This window comes from Lucilia cuprina, chromosome 4 (genome assembly GCF_022045245.1).
Source record: "Lucilia cuprina isolate Lc7/37 chromosome 4, ASM2204524v1, whole genome shotgun sequence".
In the NCBI taxonomy this organism is placed as follows: Eukaryota; Metazoa; Arthropoda; class Insecta; order Diptera; family Calliphoridae; genus Lucilia; species Lucilia cuprina.
Window position 1 is genome coordinate 26,006,234 of NC_060952.1, and position 23,371 is coordinate 26,029,604.

The 23,371-nt window shown below is 27.0% G+C and overlaps 3 protein-coding genes across 3 annotated transcripts in view; 1 reads left to right on the forward strand and 2 right to left on the reverse strand.

Annotated features, from left to right (window-relative positions):
• Window positions 1-21,486, reverse strand: part of LOC111681467 (vesicular acetylcholine transporter) — a 28,848-nt gene extending 7,362 nt beyond the window's left edge. The window contains exon 1 of the mRNA XM_023443257.2: window positions 21,358-21,486. The gene's annotated coding sequence lies outside the window, so the exon portion shown is untranslated. The remainder of the gene's footprint in view (window positions 1-21,357) is intronic.
• Window positions 1-23,371, forward strand: part of LOC111681207 (DNA polymerase theta) — a 213,196-nt gene that overhangs the window by 77,357 nt on the left and 112,468 nt on the right. The gene's annotated exons all lie outside the window — the stretch shown is intronic.
• LOC111681257 (choline O-acetyltransferase) overlaps window positions 1-23,371 on the reverse strand; it is a 74,919-nt gene that overhangs the window by 51,138 nt on the left and 410 nt on the right. Inside the window, exon 2 of the mRNA XM_046950415.1 lies at window positions 21,358-21,627. Coding sequence (XP_046806371.1) covers window positions 21,358-21,627 — 270 coding nt within the window. The remainder of the gene's footprint in view (window positions 1-21,357; window positions 21,628-23,371) is intronic.

Below are 23,371 nucleotides of genomic sequence, written 5' to 3' on the forward strand. Positions count from 1 at the left end.
AATTTTAAAAACGTTTTTATTTTTAGGAAATTCGACTGATTTTCTAGATAAAGGGTCTAAGAAAATTGAAAATCAAAGATTTTACTATTTTTTGAATTAGTTAGGGTTTTTGAGATTCATTTTCCAATTATCACAACAAATTGTAAATATTACCTGTGAATGGTTATCGTGAAAGTTCAGTGCACTTTAACGTTCAAATAGAGTCGAAGCGACTCCGTTTTAACATTATTATTACCTGCAAAATTATGTCCTTCAAGAATTTACATAATCATATATAATAAACGCGATCCTAACAAATTTACAATTGACACAGATGCAAAAACATTTTTAATTTGTGTGTAAAATTTACACAATATTTTGCTACCTGTGTCATATTTGTACCTATCCTGATATAAATTAATTCACAGTATTTGAAGTTAAACATACCTTTTTGGTTTAATCAATTTAATTTTTTGTTTGATTGTCGGTATATAAACAATATCAAAGTTTTTAAATTTTATTTTTTCCACACCTTGGATCCGCTCCTGAAATAAAATGTACCTAGCATCAAAAAGCATCGCTCTATAAATATTTAATTCCTTCAAACTATAATTTTTTAATTGCATTCCCATATAAATCAAGCTCGCAATATTCAGATATTAATTGTTTTTTTTTATTTTACTAATTCGATATTTTTCAAAAACTATAGGCTACAAGTTAAAACATTGCTGAAATGAAATTTCTTAAATTTTTTTAAATAAATCTTATGTGTTAAATTTGAATAATTTTTACAATTATGTGCAATTTTTTTTCAAATATTACACATATAAATACTACAATTTTACGGATTTTTTTAAATAATTAAGTGAAACCCTCTATAACTTTTGCTCCCTCGATCAAAATGATTTACGCTAACGGATTTATCACGTATGAGGGTCAGTTTATATTCACACAAAATATTTTAAATGTGCCATCAAAAAATTTTTCTATTTTTTAACTCTAAAATTAAAAATGTTTGCCAATTGCTCATATATGGCCTCATAATAGTTAGGAAAGCGAAGTTCTTCTCCTAGGTAACTTCTAAGTCCTACGTATCGTTTGGCAAATAAAGTTGTCAAGATCGGTTGACAGATTCGCCCTATAAAGAAACATATATACTAACAATTTTATGGTAGTAAATGGGTAAAGAAGTTAAAACTTTAAAATCAAATGCTTTTTCTTTGGGAAATGTTAAATATAGTTCTTCAAGAATATATGAAATACCCAGGAAGTACATGCAGCATTATTTGTTTGCTAGTCAAATGTTCTACTCACTGCTCCTGTGCTTAGATTTTCTATTGTTCTTCAAATAATGGTTTTAACATTCACCTGCAAATTTATTTTGTTATCTTATTTGTAAAACACAATTGTTTCACGCAATCGGTTAAAATATGAAAACTAAGTAACAAATCGAAAATAAAGCACATACTCCTATACTACATTAACAGTCATTACTAAAGTACCTCAAATTAATGCAGACGCTAATTACTAGTCACTGAAAAGTAACTGGTTATGTAAGTACAACCCTTAAAATAGTTTTTAACGGGTCTTCTCGCAAAAAATCGTAAAAATTATCCAGAGCTGGAATTGCATATAAACTATATGTTTTTGGAAAGAACTAGTTCTGGGCTACTTCCAGTTTTTCGCTACCCCGATTCATGTCTTCTCTAAATACCCGTTGGAGCCACTTGAAAATTTCTGATTTTTTGGCAAAATTTTGTGTTTTTTTTAAAAAATCGTAAAAATTATCCAGAGCTGGAATTGCATATAAACTATATGTTTTTGGAAAGAACTAGTCCAGGGCTACTTCCAGTTTTTCGCTACCCCGATTCATGTCTTCTCTAAATACCCGTTGAGCCACTTGAAAATTTCTGATTTTTTGGCAAAATTTTATGTTTTTTTCAAAAATTCGTAAAAATTATCCAGAGCTGGAATTGCATATAAACTATATGTTTTTGGAAAGAACTAGTCCTGGGCTACTTCCAGTTTTTCGCTACCCCGATTCATGTATTCTCTAAATACCCGTTGGAGCCACTTAAAATTTTCATATTTTTTGGCAAAATTTTGTGTTTTTTTCAAAAATTCGTAAAAATTATCCAGAGCTGGAATTGCATATAAGCTATATGTTTTTGGAAAGAACTAGTCCTGAGCTACTTCCACTATGCCGGTACCCCAATTCATGTCTTCTCAAAGTGTCGATTTTTTTCATTTGAAAATTTTATATTTAACTACCATTTTTTATGAGTATACAATTATTTTTATTAATTTTTATTTTATATATTTATTTTCGGAATATATTTTAATATATTTTTACTTTTTTTCACAAAAACATTTTATTTGGCGTTTGTTTAATTAAAAAATCAATTAATTTAATTTGAAAACGAATTTTACTGTATGTGGAACGTATTTGACAAATGTGTTGTGGGACGTATCTGGCCGACGAATTTAACTTCACACCCTTAAATTATTTTCATTATAAAACATTTATGTTTATTTACTGATGAAAAACTTTTTTTCTAAAACGACTTTAAGTGGGGTTGGGGGTAAATATGGACCGATCCTCATTAGTGGATGCATTTAAATAAATTGTTTTTATGCAGAATTTCATCGTGACTTTAGAATCTTCCAACGAATTTTAGGTGTTTGACCATTTTCTGAAGGGGGCTTTAAATGTGAATTAGGACAAATGAAGCCCGATCACATTAAACATTATTACCCAGTTAAAATTTTCATTACCATGTAAGAAGTTAAAATGCTAAAATTTACTTACACAACATTGAAGGCAAGTACTTATCACAAATGATTACAAGTAATTAGAAAAAGTAGTCATTGTAAAACACATGAATAAACGTATACAGCATCCGTATCTTCACTGGCGTAACTTTGAATAAGAAAGTATTTATATAACACATTATTGTAAGAACTTATTAGACTACTTCTATGTAATGCAGACCATATTTAGTAGTCATTGAAAAGTATGTTGTTAGGTAAGTAATTACAATTGAAAGCCATTACCCAGTTTTTGCCGGGTATGAGTTCAGAAGCCTCATTTGGAGGGATTAGTTCTATGGGGCCTAGTTGAAATAATGAACCGGTATTCGTTCCTGGTACAATGTACTTTCATAAAACGAAGTATTTTCAAAAGAATAAAAGTCATCACCACTTTAAAAGTAGCACTAAGTGAATTTTTTTACCTTCTGTGGAAGTGATGTTTATTAACTTCCAAAGAATCGAAAAGCATCCAAATTTTTTTTATATTGGGAGTATATTTTTTGTACTGAAATTTGAATTAAACCAATTTTATTTTTGATTGATAAATGTGTGTAATTTAGTTATTTATTTTAATATTATTAGATGTATTCTATAATACTATAATTTCACTTCCCAATAACTTAAAAAAGGACATAAAAATTACTTCCTAAGAATGATTTCAGAAGTAGTGAATTTGGAATAAAATAAAAAGGACATCCCTCCTTTGACAAACTTGTATTAAAATCATCACTTCTTCAGATCTTTTAAGTACTTTCATGGAGTAAATTCTACTTCTTTGGAAGTTCTTTTTTTTTGGTTTACATGGGCGGACAGACACTAAATTGTCGAAGCATATAAATAAGCAACATGGTATAAAACTCGGAAATTTTAAAGAGATAAATATTACACAGAAACATATTTTTAAGAGGTTTCTAGAAATATTCTTTGAAAACGGATAAAAAACAAAAAATTACACTCGATTAAATAAATTACAGGTCTATGTGACGCCTAAAGCATTTTTGGAGTCTATTTCAAAACCTTAACTCTATCACTCCAAACGGTCTATATAAATGACTTAATATACAAATAGATGCATAAAAATTAAACAACAGCTTTAATATTTACATTATTTTATTGTTCCTCAAAATTCATTAAATTTAAATATTTTGTATTAATTATTATACGTATTTTTCTCTAATGAATATTTGAGCACGTTTTTCTACTTGACTTTTATGCGTATATGAATAAGTGTGAAAGCTTTGCATGTGTATTTTAACTAAAAATACAGATTATTTTTTTATAAAACTCTAAAGACCGGGTTACAGTAAAACAACCCTGTGTATATAGAAAGTAATTATATAAAAAACTTAAACAAAAAGCTGAAAAATTTTCATTCCAAAAATTTACCTTACAAATTCTAAATCAAACCAAAACATATATTATTTTTTCATTCAACCATCTATTCATTTAGACACTAAAGGAAGAAAGTACAAGGAAAATTCATACAAAATAATAATTGACTCAAGTATTGTTTCATGTTGTAGTTGTTGTTGTTGGTGCCGCTGCTGTTGGGGTCGAGTGGTAGTAACACATTCATAACACAATATTTTACTACCCCCAAAATATTTACAAAAGGACGTTTTTGTGTTTTCTTTATATTCTTTCAATGTTTTTTATTATTATAGCGTCTACTTGTTCTACTACCTTTCATAGATATTGAAGTAGCACTCAGTCGACATGGTCATGAAAATTTAATGACACAATATTGTTGTATACAATACACGGTGCAAACAAAAACATATACATATACCGAAAAAATATAGGAAATTTAAGCTTAACGAGAAGTGATTCTTAAACGGTTTTTTATTAAGGGCAAGTGCTTTTTTTCAAAAATTTTCATCTGTTAGAAAGTTTTGAAATGAATGATGTCAACCTAATGTTTAAAAAAGTTTTTTTTTTTATTATTTTTTTACAATTTAAAGATAAATAAGTATTTAACATTTTCAAACAAGAAATTTTACAAAAAAAAAAAATTTTTTTTGTTTTTTATTCACTTTCACAAGTTTGAGTCTTTCTGGCTGAAGTAAATTTGATTTTGTCGTTTTCATTCAGTTTTTTTTATTTAAAGGTTGCTGACTGTTGTTATGTTGCGTGCAACTCGAGTGTTTTCCTTTAGAAGTTCTCGTTTTTTTGTATTCCTCTACCAATATTGTTATAAAATCATTTGTTTAGAATTTATTTTTATTCATTTATTTATTTACAGACATACAAATGTTGGAATACTCAACAAACAGTAATTATAATCATATTTTTTGTACTTGTAACAAACCTACAATTTTGTATACAATTATATATACACAGTGAAAAAAAATCCAGGACTTAACCTATTATAGGCCTTTTAGAAAACACTTTTTTAAATAATTATAATAATTGAAATAATTTTTTAAAATGTAAAATGTTAAAAGTTACTGAAACAATCATTTAGAAACACTACGAATATGGGCACGTATTACCGCATACATGATCGAATAAATTTTCGTATTAAAATTACATTACGATATCGGAATTAAGCTTAATTTTACTTAATTTCTTCTTCGATATCGAATACATACTTTCATCTTTAAAAGCAAAATTACGATAAAATTTTTTCGATTACAATTGGCCCCGGTTTTACTAAGCAATTTTTCCTTTCGGAAGTCAATATGGCTGGATTTTCAGCTAATAATAATGTGATGTACTTATAAGACATTAAATAAAGGAAGAAGGACCTTTAATAAGTAATAAGTAGTCCAGGTTATTTAAACAACACTGCAATACGGTCTTTAAAAAGGGGTCTTTACAACAGATTTATATCCCTATATATGTATATGTAGGTGTAAGAATGAATGAACTCATACCTTAAATTCACGTTCATTTCCGTTATGACGTATTTAATAACATAATTTTACTTATCAGATTTCTTAAAAATCGTTCTTTTATACCAACAAATAGTAATTTTCCATTGAGCTCATATCATTTTTTATTCACGTGTATCGTGAATTGTGTTCACGTGTTCTTCGGTTGTCACAGTTGAAAACATTTGATTCTGAGAGTCTTTGTTATATACTTAAGAAAATGTAATTATTTTAATTGATTCGACGATGTCATTAGTTGATAAATTTGTTCAACTAACAAATTTCGATTAAATGTTTATAATATAAAATAAATTTTTATACAAAAACAAATTAGAAAGTATGGTTGGGTATGGTCGACCTCAAGAGAAAACGATAGTCAACTTGGTTAATTTAATATAGTCACCTTAGTTAATTTAATATGGTTCCTCTTCTGATACCACCGGAGGTATCTCCTAACCTTAATACCATACAGATAGATGATCCCCCAAAGATTATCAGAAGGAACCTTTGTGTATAGGAAGTTATGTGAAGGAACCTCCTATATGATAGTTTTGAACGGTATTGTTGTGCTTGGAGATGGCCCATTAACATTTATTTAGTTAATTACATACATCAAAACTAAAGAAATAATAGGACCTGTTCCTTTACAAGTGCCTCAAAAGGAAATCAAATACAATACCTATGGTCTACCAGATTAATCACTTACCTACCGCATTCCATTGGCATTAGTCCAAACAGAGAAGAACATGAATATTTTTGACACAACTGCGGTCAGGATAAAGCAATAATCTCAATGTCTACTGTCCTCCCTCTTCATTCATGGTCATAATAATAGTCCTCATATATACAACTACCCAGGCTTCCTCACTTTACTTTGTTTCATATATGGATTTATCGTAGTCTAGTCTATACTAGTCTAGTATATAGTCGAGGCTAGTCTAGTTAACTCTCATCTATAGTCTAGTTTATTGTATAGTCTATTATCTAGTCTATTGTCGAGTCTATTGTCTAGTCTATTATCTAGTGTATTGTCTAGTTTATAGTCGACTCTATTATCTAGTCTTTTGTCTATTCTATAGTCTAGTGTTTAGCCCAGTCTATTATCTAGTATGTTGTCTAGCCTATAGTCGACTCTATTATCTAGTCTATAGTCTAGTCTATAGTCTAGTCTATAGTCTAGTCTATAGTCTAGTCTATAGTCTAGTCTATAGTCTAGTCTATAGTCTAGTCTATAGTCTAGTCTATAGTCTAGTATATAGTCTAGTCTAGTCTATAGTCTAGCCTATAGTCTAGTCTATAGTCTAGTCTAATATATGGATTGACATCGAAAATTAAGTCAGAAAGTGCAAATAATAAGTTGTTATTAATAAATTTAAAACTAATTTACTGTTTAAATTATTTAAAGCATAGTTTAAGGGTTTATTGATTTTTATGTATACAGCATACCTTTAAGTAAAAAACAAATTCTAGAATATTTTTACAGTTAATCACATCTTTAAAATTTTAATTTTTTTCTTTCCATATCTGCTGTTCACCTGGTAACTCAATGATGAAACCACATTAAAGGTAAGGTAAGTCGAAATTGTAATGATATCTAACACCTTTGATACAACTACATACATACATACATACATACATACATACATACATACATACATACATACATACATACATACATACATACATACATACATACATACATACATACATACATACATACATACATACATACATACATATAAGTAACTTTCACAATTTTTCATTTGATTTAAAAGCAAGCCGTCATACTTATATTTTTCATTTATAACATCAATTTATTATTATTTCATACACGGGAAAACACCTGCTGTAGATTATTTTTCATTTTTCACTCAGCAGGATTTCTCAATTCTGAGAATAAAACAAACAAAAAAGACGGAAATAAAATTGTATTTCTACTCTGTTCGTTAGGCAAATGTCACAAACATAAAAGTAAAAAAAAAACTAAAAAATAACTTACATTCATTGTTGAAAGGAAAATAGAATAAAAGAATTTTCTTAAGTGACATTATTATTCTTTTATTTTAAAAAAATAATATTACAGAAAATTTTGCAAAGAATAAACAATATGATTAAATGAAAGAAATACAAACTAGACGATAAAATAACTAAATTAGAAATGCCTAAAGGTAGGCAAGAGTAAAATAATTCAATTAGTAATACCTTAAAAGTAGGCAACAAAATGGAAAAGAACAAAATTTTTATTCATTTGCATGAAAAAATCTAAAAAAATGACTGATTGTTATTTAATATACATTTAGGATTAGTAAATTTCTGAATAAATTCTAGCTAAACATAATGTTAAAATTCCCATGGCAATTTTAAATGTTAAATAATTTGACAAGGTTTTGTTGAAGTAGAAAAAGAAATTTACAAACTTATGGGTACAGTTTCTATGAACAATCATGAATACTTATATTTTTTCAAACTTTTCTAAGTTTAGTATAGGAAAATATTTAGTTTTATTGTTACATTTTCCAACACACTATCCGGTGTTCATTACTGTATGCATAAACTTCAAAATATACAAAACCAACAAGTGATACTAACTTTTATCATAAAATATTTATTCAATTGTAAAGTTTTTTTAAGGATTTTAAAACAATTTAAATTTATTTGTCCAATTCACGATCGATGTGGTATCGTTGTTGCGTTGTATGTCATAAAAATATTTTAAAAAACATTTTTTGAAACAAAAACAAGTTCATAGTAAAACAAGTAAGAATCTGTAGTCGGGCCTGGCCAACCATATGAAAGCCTACACTATTGAATAATATGTAAAAAATTATGACATACTACTATACAATCGTACAAGACCGATTGAGAATTGGATAATAATGATATTTATTCCAAATATATATTGTTGTATAGAAATATTACAACTGTATTTAATCATAATATGATATTTAATGATGATAATAATAATCATTATATGTTAGAACCACAGACACAAATTTAATCATAATATGTTGCTTTTAAATTATGGTTACCACAACTATTTCTTTCTAAAATTTATAAAAACAAATCAGTAGATGCTGAGTATTTGTATTTTGCAATGAATATCGCGTGATTACGATCACTAATTAAAAGAACAGTGAGTAATTTAATATACAATCAATTTTACATAGATCAATAATCCATATTAAACTTAGAAATATTAGTATCGCAAGAAATTGGATTTAATAACAACATTCTAAACTTAAGCTTATTTTCAATTATAATTTTTATGAAAGATTTTTTTCACATTCAACATCTGTTTGTTTAATCAAAAATTCACAAGATAAATTATCTTTCCGTTTCCGTTGCTTTTACATTATTTCTCTAATATGTTGTCTGTTTCAAACAAAAATACACATTAATAATTTATTTGGTTAAATCAACATTACGAGTATAAGTTTAAAAAGAAATTGTCTATTATTTATGATGAAATGGGTCCGTCTAGAGCTGTGTGTTGAGGTGAAAGTACATCATAAGGGTTGTTCAATTTATACGCTATAAGTGTATGTGCATTTTTGCTATAAAGTTTTCAACATATAAGAATAGCAAAGGTAAAGTAAAGAATTTTCTACTATATTGTATTTTTTAATGTGTGTCATATTTTCTGTGCATTATTCTGAGAAAATATACATATAGATTTAGAACATTTTAGAATTCACTTCAACTAGAAGATGTTAACACTAATATATAGTTTATCACTTCCTATAAAAAACCATTTTGTTAAATTATTTTTTCACTTTAAACAAGCTTTTTCTATAGACATTAAAATAAATAGCTTAAGAAATATAAAGACTACTTTAAGGCTTCATTGACATTTCTATATACACAGTCTACCTTAAGGCGTAATACAATATGCGACACACATATTCAAAAATTTAGCATCTTTACTTTTTCTCAAACAAATTATCATATTTTTTCCTGTACCCATAATGCGCCAAAAGGTCTTTGAAATAGAATACATAAAACAAAGGCAATAAATATATATTACAACCTACAGATATCAACAACAAAGCAGCATCAAAACAACAAAAAAAGTAAAAATATAATAACATTGTGTCCATGTTGCAGCATTTAAGGCGTTTGTATAAAATAAGCGAAAACAAGATTGTATTACACTGTAGCTCAATAAGTTTATAGCGGTTTTATGTCAAAACAAAAGCGGCAAATAAGAGGGGGAAATGATAAAGACAACCCAAGGTAATAAAGTAAAAGTCATACTCTATACAAATGAATTAGAAAAGGGAGTTTTATAATAAATGATGCTACAAGAAAAGTAAAACAAAAACCAAACAATACACCCAAAATATGTATATATGTACGTTTGAAAAGTGGTTGATATTAGAATTTGTTTTGTAGATAAGAATCAAACAACATTGTTTGCCTGTAATAATGTGTTACAAACTACATGATTGCTTGCTTTTTTCTCGTAACATTATTAGTTATACAGCAAATGTTAACATTTTTCATAGTATAGTTTTAAGGGTGGCACATTTTAACTGAAAGTTTTTAGTATCTACGCTAGCAGTTTATTAAGTTTTAGCTCAAAACAAAAGTTAATAATAACAGTCGTATATTCTAAAATAAACCGGGTTATAACTGTAACAAATATTAACTGGTCTTTAGGGAATATATACATATAAAAAATAAGACGAGTAAAAATAATGTTTCAACTAAAAGTAGGCATTAACTTAAGAACACCTAAAAGTAGACAACATACAAATGCACAAACATAAATATTTTCAAGAAATTCATTTAACCAGCTTGTGTTTCTCATATAAGAGGAACATTAAATTTTATGGAAACAAAAAGAAAATTTATGGGAAATATACCAGTCGGTTATGTATACACAAAGCTTTCTAAATATATGTATATCTTCATGCCTACTTAATGATTTTATGGCCTTGTATAAATAAGAACTTTAATCGAACATATTTTTTTGCACATTCACATCACGCCTTGTATATAATGGAAATTTAATGGCAAAACTATTAAGCAAAAATGCGGTGCTATTATTATGCTATACTTAGTAATATTTCTTTTACTTTATACAAGAAAAAGAATACATAACTAGAATGAATTTTGTAATAAATAGTATGAATATAACATGACTTTATTTTCAAAACTATTTTCATTTAGAGTACAAAATGTTTATAAATAGCACGATATTGGACTTGATGGATTTTTTTTTTATTTTTTGTAACTCATTTTAGTCAATTCTAGTCTGTAATCATTCTAATTAATTTTGAATTGCAATTTAAATTGATCAAGCTATGTCCGTCCATCCATCTGGCTGTCGGTCTGTCTATCTGTCTGTCCATGTGTTTATGTAAATCTTGTGATATTGGCTTATCATCCAGGACGAAGCCTATAGAAAATGGTTGAAGTCAGTCCATTCTTTTATCTGTACCCTGTGGGTCGGTTTGTCCGTATGTGTGTTCATGTAAACCTTGCGATCCTAACTTATCCAGGTCCGTCCATTCATCTTGTCCTTAATACAACTGCATTCTTAAAATAGTGCGGTAAAATTCATAATTATATTATATATTCCAGTATCTCTACAAAAATCGTCACAACTTAACCTTGTCGATTTTTGAAATTATCAATCGGACTATATATTCTTATTAGTTTTTAAGTGACTGGATACTAGTCCTTGAAACTCTTTAGAATTACTTTGGAATTATTATGTTTCAGAGAACGAAAACTCACTCGTGTTAGAACTAATTTTTACAGAAGAATTTCTAAAACTTTACCTAAACTTAAAGTTACTGATTCCATTTTGCTTAAATATAAATAAAGTAAATTACATGTTTCCTCCACTTTCTCTTCCAGTTCCATTTTGCTCATATTTTGCCATCAATATAAATCATAGTATACCTTTGGGGATTGTATGCCAAAAAAAAAAAAAAAAAAAAAATAAAAAAATAAAAGCCAAATTCTTTAAAGTGTTTTAAGCTCTAAAAATACAATACCATTTATTTACACACGCACACACCCATACATACATATGTATCTCTAGGGATTATATTTCAACATTTTGTATCCAAAACGAAGACTTGAGCTATCTCTAATCTAATGTAAATAATTACGTGCTGATTTTATACATTGATATGATTTTTTTCTTGTATTTTTTAAACAAAGTTTCATATTACAAGGATTTTTCTTTCAATGTGTATGGATGATGTATGTGCTAATCCTGCCATGTGAACATGTTCTATTGTTTACTTATTTTTCATGAATTATTTTATTTTAAAAACGTAAATGTTCTTAAAATTTCTAAAGAAATTCATTTTTTGTAGGTGTATTAAGTATCTTTCTTTTTGGTTTCTAAGTTTTGTTAATGAATTTATTGTTTCGTTTTAAGTTTTAACGAGTGCTTATGCATATATATCCAAGTTCTTTGCTCTAAAATATAATTAACCTACACAAATACAATTAGCCTAGTTTTTGTTGCCAATATAATGTGACCAATTGCACTTGAAATCAATATTTAATCTTTTTTTTATATATTCACTAATCGTAAGATATTTTCAACGACGACATTTACTATGGCGTCAGCTTAGAAATTTCTATTTACTTTAAATTGCAATGTTAGTGGTTTTCTTTAAATTTAAATAGTGCGTAGTTTACACAGCGGCAAATTTTTCAATTTAATCAGAAACTTTCAGTAATATGATGAATTTCATTTTTAATTTCATTGATTTGGAGTCAACAAAAACGAATTTGAGTTTTTTTTTTTCAAAATAATCGCTCAATTTCCATTGTATACCGTATATTTTAGTAATCTTAATATTACGTATTTTTTCCATACTAAGTCCATTTTGTAAATCATGTATGTAAATGAGAATAGCACTCATTTACATACCTTTCAATTGCGATTACATACCGTCGTTAAATACCCTGAAATATTAATATACCACATTTCATCTAATTATAATACAAGTTACTTAGCAGAAGTCCGTGAAATACCGAAATGTGTAAATTGGATTAGAATAAATATGCTGCCCACATTAACCGACTGCCAGAAGGCATCTAGGGCTATATCTAATGATGGTATTAAATCAAAGACAGTATAGGATTGTAAGAAAGCTTAAACTGAATGTAAGGTAAGGTTTTCATCATATAGGTTACAGGCAACTGGGGTAGTAGTCGGCTACAAAAGGGCGAAATAAACAGCTTATAAGGGAATTTAGCTCGAAGTAATTATCCCGATAAACGCAAAACCATTCGAAGCAAATAAAGCTGTATGATACCTTTGGGTGAGAGAATTCCATAAGGCCTCTTGGAATAATGAAACGGCATAACCTCAAATATCCTTTGCGTGGTCCTGATGAGAGCAAGACAAGTAATTTTCTCAAAATGAGCAATTCAGAAGTTACTATGATGGTACGAATTCTGAGTGAACATATAGGATTAAGAGCACATACATATACAAACTTGGGCATGCAGATTCAGACGAATGTTCAGCATGAGGAGAGGACAGTGAAACTCTAGAGCTCTTTCTTTGTCACTAGTCAAAATAAGATCCAAATATCCTGAAAGTGATGTTATTCTGGAAATATCATTCTTCTTAAAATATATTTAAAAACTTTGTTTTGTGCAAATTGTTAAAATATATTTTAAAAATCATGTTGGTACAAATTTTTTTGAACAGGTGCAAACGGAAACATTTCAACTTCAAATGATTAAGATCCAACGATGACGTTCTATTGAATATTATTGATATTTAAGTAATTTTATGAAATTTTCTTGGATTCTACTCATACTTTGGTAGTATACTAATTGATGGAATGGCCTAATTAAAATCTATTTAAAGTTAAATTTATTTTTGGTTTAAAGAATATACTATATATTTCCAAGAACTAGTTCCGAGAGTAACAAAGTCTAACTTAAATCATTTATTTATGAACTTCTCAAAGAACGAGGATCAATTTTATATAGCTCTAAGAAGCTTTATAAAATTGATCCCAATTTTATGAATTTTTAAAAAAATCTATAACTAGGAACAAGATCCTGAACTGTTCCAAAAGGGTATATGTATATGTTTTTTAAAGTTTTTGATGTTGGCAATTTCGAACAAATATTTTTGGTCGCAGCACCAAAATAAAACATATATTTTAAAAAATTAACTTTTTACCAGTAGAAGTCATATTAAAAATTTTAAGGAATAAATTAGAAATATTTCATTCAAATTCATAGTTTAATTATTATCTAACTTGAAGCAAAAATCTAACAATTGTTCCCTTCCAGGTTTTGTAAAATTAAAAAATAAAACACACAAATTTGCAAATCGTTTGGAAGAATTTTAAACTTTGACCTATGACCTACATATGCATGTTTGTTATAAAATCAAATGTTTTGACAGTTTTTAATTTTTATTTTTCATTTAATACATTTTTTACCACAAACTTCAATTCATTTTTCCCAGTGTAAGTTGCAAGAGTACATGTGTGTGTATGTGTATGGAAAGTGTTATACATTTTAATTCTAGTCATCATGTTTAGATTAGTTAATTAAAGAAACATTGTTTAATATGAATAGTTAAAATAAAAATAGCTTAGCACATGTTAAGGTTAATTGTTTTCAAACATGTGTTCAACCACGAAGCCTTAAAAAATACCAAAGTGTGGCAAAATAAAGTGTTGTCAGTGAATTGAGTCAAGTGCCAACCGGTATTTACAACTTCAAATGGAAATAGTATATCAGTTTCTTACTAAAGACCAAAAGGTAAAAAACTAAAAGAAAATGTGGAAAATAAGAAAAAAATATATACTTATTTTACTTGCCAACAAGAATTATCATATATATAAGTTTAACTCATTTATGGTTAAAACTAAGAAAGAAACACTTGTTCAATTACATTTATCCCAGCCGCATTCCTAGAACTGTGACTAATAAACATAATTGTTTGCAACATTTATTAGCTTGTTGTAGTGAGGTTCCCCTCACCACCTCACCGCATCACTTTATCATTATAATCGTCATCCTTATTATTGCCACTTTTAGTAGTAGTATTATGTCTTCTACTCATTAAGTTTCGTATACACAGCAACAGCAATAACAAGCAACACTCATGTAACAGGCTTAACAAATTGCTTTCCAACTCATTTGTCAATTGGGCACAGCACTCACTAGTTAAGAGACCTTTAACCTTCTCCCTCATAAATTTCAAAACATTTGCTTTGCCTTGCCAATTCCTCTTTCAGTCGTTTGCCTACGTTAGTCTACTACTGAAATTCGATAAATTTGAACAAAATAAGATATTTTCGGATTTGTCTAAATGCTCAACATGTAACAAACATTCAAATATTTAGAATAAAATAAAACTTTTTGTTTTTGTAATACGCATGGCCACCCCTTTTACATGATGATGTTCTGGCTACAATTTTTTTTTGGGTCCATCATGTGTTTTGTATAAAAGATAAAATTTTGTTTTTACATTCTCTATGTGTGTGTGTGTTAAATATGTTCAGGGTTATTTTGCTTTTAAGAGGGTGACTTGATTGTTCAACTCAAGTGGGTTTTATTTTTATAGATACACTTGTTTCTTCCAACGATGATGGAAAAAAGTGTCGAGTGTTAAAGGATTATTTTTGTTAACAAAAGCTTTTCTTGTGTCAAGCAATCTATTTTTATTTACTGAAATTTTTATTATTTTTTGAAGTAGAGAGTTAAATTTCCTTTTTTTAACAATGAATGAATTTTTTTATGAGTGATTGAAACCCATTTTTTAATTTATTTATTTAGGTAATTAAATTAATTTTTTTATTTCAAGTTTTAATAGTATAAACTGGAAGTACAACAAGTAAAAGAGTAAAATATTCTCACGATCCCACGATAAATGGATCATCGTATCGAATCTACGGGAATTTATCTTCCGGTTGAATGCGTTATTTTTTAAATAAAACCTATCTCTTGATAGATAATTTAGTGATGAATAAAAGAAGAGTTTTAAACTAAAAAACTAAATTTTGAAATGATAGTAAATTTTTTTCAAAAATAGTACATTTTAAGATGTAAAGGTACTAACTAAATTACATTTAAACATTTTTTGACTAAATAGTTACTTATAGATAGACTAGTGTATGGACTAGGCAATGAACTAGTCTATAAATTATTCCATGGGCTAAAAAATCTGTTGATTTGTTTATTTACTTATTTACTGACTTTTCATTAGACTGGTCTATCGACTGTTGGACTTCTGGTCTATTGACAGTTCTATTGTATTAAATTGTTGACTGCTCTCTTGATCAGTTTATGTTGACCAGTCTATGGAATATTCTGCTGACTTGTATATGAAATTTTTCTGTTGATATTGTAGTGATAGTTTACTAGAAGTAATCTTTTAAGTAAAGTTGTAAGGACCTAGCATTTAGAAGTCTTTTAAACAGCCTGTGGGCTAGTCCCTTTGTTTCACTATGAACAAGTCTTTCCACAAGTCAGTGGACTAGTTTGACTAGACGGAAATTCGGACTAGAATGTCGAGAAATTCAATCTACTATCGAGTTTGTAAACTGCTTAGGGCGGGTTTTTCAGATAAAGATAATCTAAATTCTTTGTTTAAACCTAGTTAAATACATGTTTTGTGTTTTTTAGTTAACAGTAACGTTACTTATTATCTTAGTTTAACTGAGTGTTATTGGTCAATTAAACTTAAGTTAAAAGTGAGAAATCACAATTATCAAAAATAATAAAACAATGATTTCGGAAAAACAAAAACTTAATATTTTAAGTTAATTGCAATTTTCTGATTTGTTTTGTTTTATTTATTATTGTTTTAAATGTTTATTTAAAATTTTTCATTTTACAAAGGTATTATTTGCAAAAAACAGATGTTCGTTGTTTATATTTTTGAGTGAAAAGTTGGCAGTACTGACAAAGTTAACTGAACTTAAATCCATAACTGAAAAACACAATCATCGGTTAAAGTCCACCTAAATTTGTTCCGAGTTTAACATAACAGCAAGTTAAACCTAGTTTAACTGAGTAGTAAGAAACCCGCCCTTAGTCTGTTAAAGAGTCTGTTGATTAGACGGTCGACTACCCTATGGGCTAGTATATGAATTAATTTATTCTCTAATCTCTTGTTCAAATTTTGGACTAGAGAGCTGATTAGGCTGTGTATTAGTCTGTTGACCAGTTTATCGAATAGTTTGTTCTATTCTATATGAAATTATCTTTAGACTTTTTAATGATTTTTTACTGAGAGCAAACTCTTAAGTAGAGTACTGGGGACCTAGTTTTTATAAATTGCATAGCCTGTTTAGTAGCTGATTTTAACGTTTTTCCTTAAAACTCTTAATCCACCAGGGATAAATCCTCATGTGAAATGATATATACTTAGAAGAAAAAATAATAGTTCTTCAAAAAAAAAAAAAACTAATTAAGAATTAAACATCTCAAGAGTAAAACTTGGTCATTATATAATTAAGTGATTTTTGCTCATAAAATTTGCTTAAGAAAACATACATCGTCTAATCATCCCCTTTTTTGTGGTAAACTAAATTTAACTTTATTAAGGAAATAAAAAAAACGAAAATAAATGTGGATACGTATCAAATGTAATTAATTTCAGGAAAGTTTGTTTTTAATATTTTAGATTAAAAAAACCACAAAATAAGTTTTTATGTTGAAAAAAATAAAAAAAGACCATCATCATCTTAATTAATAAAAATTGTTTTATTCTACTTTTCACTTATACAAATGAATTTAACCAAATTTTTTATTTATTAAAATTAAAAAAAAAAAGTTCTAACCATAAAGACAAAATGAAAAAGGTTTGACAGTGAAATGTGTCATCGTTATGTCAACTTGGAAAAAGATAAAATTTACATAGTTACTCGCTCTACAGTTGCTTAGTTTTTGGATATAAATGAAGAAAAATAATATTTATTTATAACTTATTTAAAATAAAAGGTAAAATATAAAAATATACGGTTGTGTTTTTTTGTCATTTTAATTGTCACATTGACTGTCATTTTTTTTTTTTGTTAAAATAATAATATTGACATTTAAAGTTGTTGTTTTACCTAGTTTTTTTTCAAAAGCTTATTTTGTCATTTCGTAGAAACAAATGTAAATTTATAAATAATTGATTAATGTTTTTAGTTTCAAGGATTATTTGTGTGACAGATAATAATGTTTGTTTGACACACACTTACATTCGTGTTCGTATTGAATTATATATGAGCTTTTAATTTGTTAATTTATATGGATTAAAGATGAAAAATAATATTATATAGAAAAAAATATGTTTGAATATTTATGACTTTCAAGTTCATAACTGTAATAAGACTTAATTGAATTGCATTTTTGCATTTTTAAATATTTATATAATTACAGTGAAGTATGTGATTTTGACATCAATTTTAAAAGTTTAAAAATTAGTTTTAATTGAAAATTATTTGAGTTTTAATTTACAAAATTCGAACAACTGTAAACAGCTTTATTTTATGAAAATTTTATGACTCATTATAATGAATTAAATTAAGATTGGACAACTATAAATCAAAGATAGTTCAGGTCATGAATACTCATGGAATGCAGAGAATATTTTGAAAATAATTACTCAAGCACCTGTTTCTGTAAAAATGTATATCTAGCAAAAAATGGTATTATCAAGGGTTAAAAGTAATTTTTTAACATGGTAATGTCTTTGGGGCTGTAAGTACTTACCACAATTGCTAACAAATAATTAGAAAAATTATCGAAATTCATATAAAATATATAGCTTCACAGAGATTTTGAATAATGACTGTGAAAAGTATTTATATAACAAAATAAGACGTTATAAGACTACTTCTATGTAATCACAACAATACACAGTTATCCAAATGTTTAATATGTCGGCAGAGTAAGAAGAGCGTTCAAATTGATTTCTCTCTCGACAGATATTAATTCGAGCGACTATTGATTAGATTCTTACTATTATATATTTTTTTTTACCAAATTTGTGAACCCTAACTGTTATCATTTTTTTCTGAAATACGAATATTTGCGTTTATATTGTATGGGCGTGTCACCCTAAGCCCACCTAGAATTTCATATGAAAAGTAGGTTATAACGCCTTCTAGATATACAGAAATTTTTAACTTGTAAAATATATTTTGCAATGGACTCTTTAAATTGCAAATTAAATAAAACTCGTTTAGGTTAGCACATGTAGCTAGTTTTGGTAACATTTAAAAACCACATATTTATAAAAGATGGCAACATAAAAACTATGACTTAAGACCCATAAATTTTCATTTAAAACTCTAACAGGATTTAAACAATTAATAAAACTTTCAAATTTACCCCTATTTTCACCACCCTTAGTTATCGTTTATCTGATATTCATTATGCATTTCATAAAAGGACATATGGAGGGCTACTAAGTTTACTACAGATTACTAAGGCACGACTTTAAAGAGATTTCTTTTTATAAAATTTCTGCTGTTTTTTAATAGAAACAAAATATTTATTTCATTTTTTAACAACTGAAAAAGTATTTATGTAATCAATTCTAATACTACAGAAAAAAAGGATATATGGGCAACTTCTAAGCCAATGAAAATATTTCTAATAAAACTTTATTAAGTCAAAAAGACACTAAAATATGACATGTGTCATAAAATTTTTTCAAAAATTCATCAAGAAATTATTTTTGTAAATAATTTATTTACTATAAAATTTTGATTTATTTAATTTTTTACAATTTTGCTATTAAAATCAAGTTATTTATAAAAATGTTATAGATTTTATAAAAGGATATATGCAGGGCTTCTAAGTTTATAGGGAATTTTTAGTGAAATTTCGTGAGCTTATGAAGGTTACTAAGGCATTACTTTTAAGAGAATTATTTTGCCAAATTTCTGCTGTTTTTTAATAGGAATAAAATATTTATTTCATTTTTGAACATCTGAAAAAGTATTTATGTAATCAATTATAATACTACAGAAAAAAGGATATAAGCCAATAGAAATAATTGCAATAAAACTTGATTAAGACAAAGAAGACTTTTGCTATTAAAAGCAAGTTATTTATAAAAATTTTATGGATTCTAAGTAAATACGGAATTTTTAATGAAATTTCGAGAGCTTATAAAAGTAACTAAGGCACGACTTTTAAGAGAATTATTTTGCCAAATTTCTGCTGTTTTTTTAATACTACAGAAACAAAGGTAAATAGGCATCTTCTAAGCTAATAAAAATATTTCTAATAAAACTTGGTTAAGAAAAAGAGAATAAAATATGTGTTCTAAAAAATTTTTAAAATTTTACATTTTGGATAAACAAATCAAGGATATATTTGAATAAATAAATAAATTAATACCCTTTAATAAAAGCTTTTATTTAATTTAAATCTAAATTTGACATTAAAACCACAATGCTGGTAAAAACTGTCTACATTTCATAAAAGTATATGATTTTTTAATGAAATTTCGTTAGCTTATAAAAGTTACCAAAGCACGACTTAAAAAAATCTGATATTTAAATAACTAAAAAACTATTTTAATAAGAAAGGATATATTGCAAATTTCAAAATTAATAAAGATATTTCATAAAACGATATATGGAGGGCTTCTAAGTTAATAGAGAATTTTTAATGAAATTTCGTAAGCTTATAAAGATTACTAACTCACAATTAAAAAAAACTCTTGTAACTTTAATAACTAAAAAAACCTTTTTTATAAACATTTTGTAAACTACATAATAAAGGATATATGACAAATTTCAAAATTAATAGAGATATTTCAATAAAATTTGTTGGAGTTATAGAGTATACTAAAACACAACTTGTAATATAATAAGTTTTAATATTTTTTTAAACAAAATATGAAATTTCTTAAAATAAAATATTCTGTTGTAATATCTTTTTTGGTTTATAGCAGTTTGTCATATATATCCTTTTTTATAAGTTTTGTTATTTTTTTTTTTTTTGTTAAAATTGTTTTAAAAACTAAAAACCTTTACTAAACAATCGACTTGTAAATTTTGTAACGAAAACTCATTAAACTTTGAAAAGAATATTTAAAAATTTTTGGAAATGAGGCTAAATCCTATAAAATGAAATGAAAATTTTTCAAATAAATATTACATAAGTATTTTAAGCACAAGTTTAACACTAAACGAGAAAGAGGTTTTAAAAAGGAACCTAAAAAATATCAGCAAATGTATAAAAACTGACAGGGCAGAAATTGAGACTTAATGTTTCAATGCCAAAAAAATCCATAGGTACTCAGCTGATTACAGACTATATACAAGCAAAAACATTGCTGAATAGCTGTTTCAAATAGCTGAATAGGTACTAAAAATGATACAGTGAAAAATGGATTTTTTTTATTTGAAATTCCATTTTGTTGTTTGTTTCATTATATACAAGTCCAAAGTAAATCAAATGTTATTGTATATATCTAGTATACATATACATACATTCACATATAAATGTATGCATTATATATTTGCTTATATACCTATGTATTTGGTTATATCGTAGTTAAGCATTTTTTATATGGAAGTATACACACATTTTTTCTAGTTGGTATAAGAGGTCATTAAAAATTTAAATTCTATAGATTTTTCGTCCTTTTTTTAGTTTTTCTTTGTTAAGCAATGTTTTAACGATTTTTTTTTAAGAAAATATTATATAATTCGGTGGTGTTATTTTGTTCACTACATACCTGTATCGTTTGTGGATATATTACTTAGACGATTTGTTATAAAACCGCGTAGATTTGATACAACTCGTTGTGGTGAATTGGGACCACTGCCGATAGAAAAACTTTTGAATTTCGAAAATAAAGCGGCCGTTTCACCCGTGCCACTGCCTGTGGCGGCGTTAGGATTTGACTCGTTGGACGCCACTGTCAAAACTTGCGAAAAATTAAAGTTGAAAAAAATTAAAATTTCTTGTTTTTTTCTTGTTAATTTTTTTTCTATAAAATTAACACTTTAATTTAAATTAATTTTTCTTTATGAACTTTTTATGAATTATTAATGTTTCCACTGCAGTTTTTGGTAGATTTTTTTCTCGAATTTTGTTGTTTTGTTGAAAATAAGAAATTTTCTTTTTAAATATTTTTTTTTTTTAATTTCAGTTCACTTAGACACACTCTCTCTTCACACTAATTTTCTTGTTTTGCTTAAAATATATTTTTCTTTGAAAAAATATTTATTAAATTTTTTTTCTTTAATTTTTAAGAAATTTTTGTGTGAAGCTCTGAAATTCTTTTGTATATTTCTTTAGTTTTTTTATATATATTTGAATTGTATAGAATTTTTTTACACTAGACGACGATCAACCGTTTGTATTGTTTGTCGTCCAGGCCAGAGCAAAGGTAACTTCTGTCTGGTGGCTTAAACACGTTGAAAATATCACATGCCTGTGTATACACGGTGTTTTTTGGCCTGGAATTTTAGTACCAGTCGGTAACAGTTGAACCACCCAAATTGCCACCCACCCACTCGTTATATACTTAATGGTTGTTGTGTTTATTCTTTATTTTTCCTTTATAATATACACATACACACACGAGAAAACTGTGGGCTGTATGGGTATGTGTGAGAGTTTGGTTTTATTGTTAGTAAAAGGGGGGTTTTTGTGTTGTTGTAGAATATTTTTATTATCCTCTCTCTCAGGATATGGTTATTTTTTTAATACGCTTGCGTTTGTACTCATTTACTTACACTTTCTCTCTTACAGGTATTTTTTTCTCTTGTGTTAATGTTGCATTAACTTGTTCTTATTACTACAAAACCAAAAAAAACTCGGCAACAATAATATCAATTTTTTTTGTTTTTGGGTTTTTTAATTTTCGGTTTTACACAGTTAACGAAATAAATTATCCTGTTTTGTCCTTACACATACACATTGTATATTTTTGGGTATCTTATTGTACATGTTGGTGTGTTTGTTTATATTCTTTAAAGCAATTGGCTTGAAAAATGTTTCCAATTTTTTTCTTTTAGAACCACGCGTTAAGTCTGTATAAGGATTTTCTTACTGTTTGTTGATTTTCTCATACTTTTTATAGTTGTTTTTGTTTTTTCTGTATCACAATTCTTATATAATTTGCTATCTACGTGTGTTTACCTGTTTTCCACTTTGATCAGTCTGCTTAAAGAAATTTAATTACTATTTGAAATTGAGCATAATTGTAATTGACAAAGCGTTTTGTTAATGACACAGACATTTAAAATAAATAAATATGTAAATAATTAAATAAGTAAACAAAACATTGTTTAAAGCTTTATGTCTTAATTCGTATTTGTTTATAATTTATGTATGAAATGATTTAAAAGAATTTTTCGCATTGAAATTCACAGGAAATTTTAACAAATACTTTTTAATTAATTTGAATTTTTTTGATTTATTTATTTCTCTGTCATTAATAAGAATTCTACGAAATGACACAGTACTTAGTCTGTGTTTTACATTAGAAAGGAATTAAAGAATTGTATTAATTTTGATATAATTTTTTATATAAGCTTTATAAGCTTTATATTTGACAGTAGATATCTTTTTGGATAACTAGATCCACTAAGGAGGGATTTGTAGATATTTGTATATTTGAGGCCAAAAAAGGGAGAAATACTGGTAAAACAGGATTTCTTGATTATCTTACACAATATTAGTGATACAAGAGAATTGCATCTACTTCAGACACCCAGATATGTGTCTGGTACGTTTTTTTC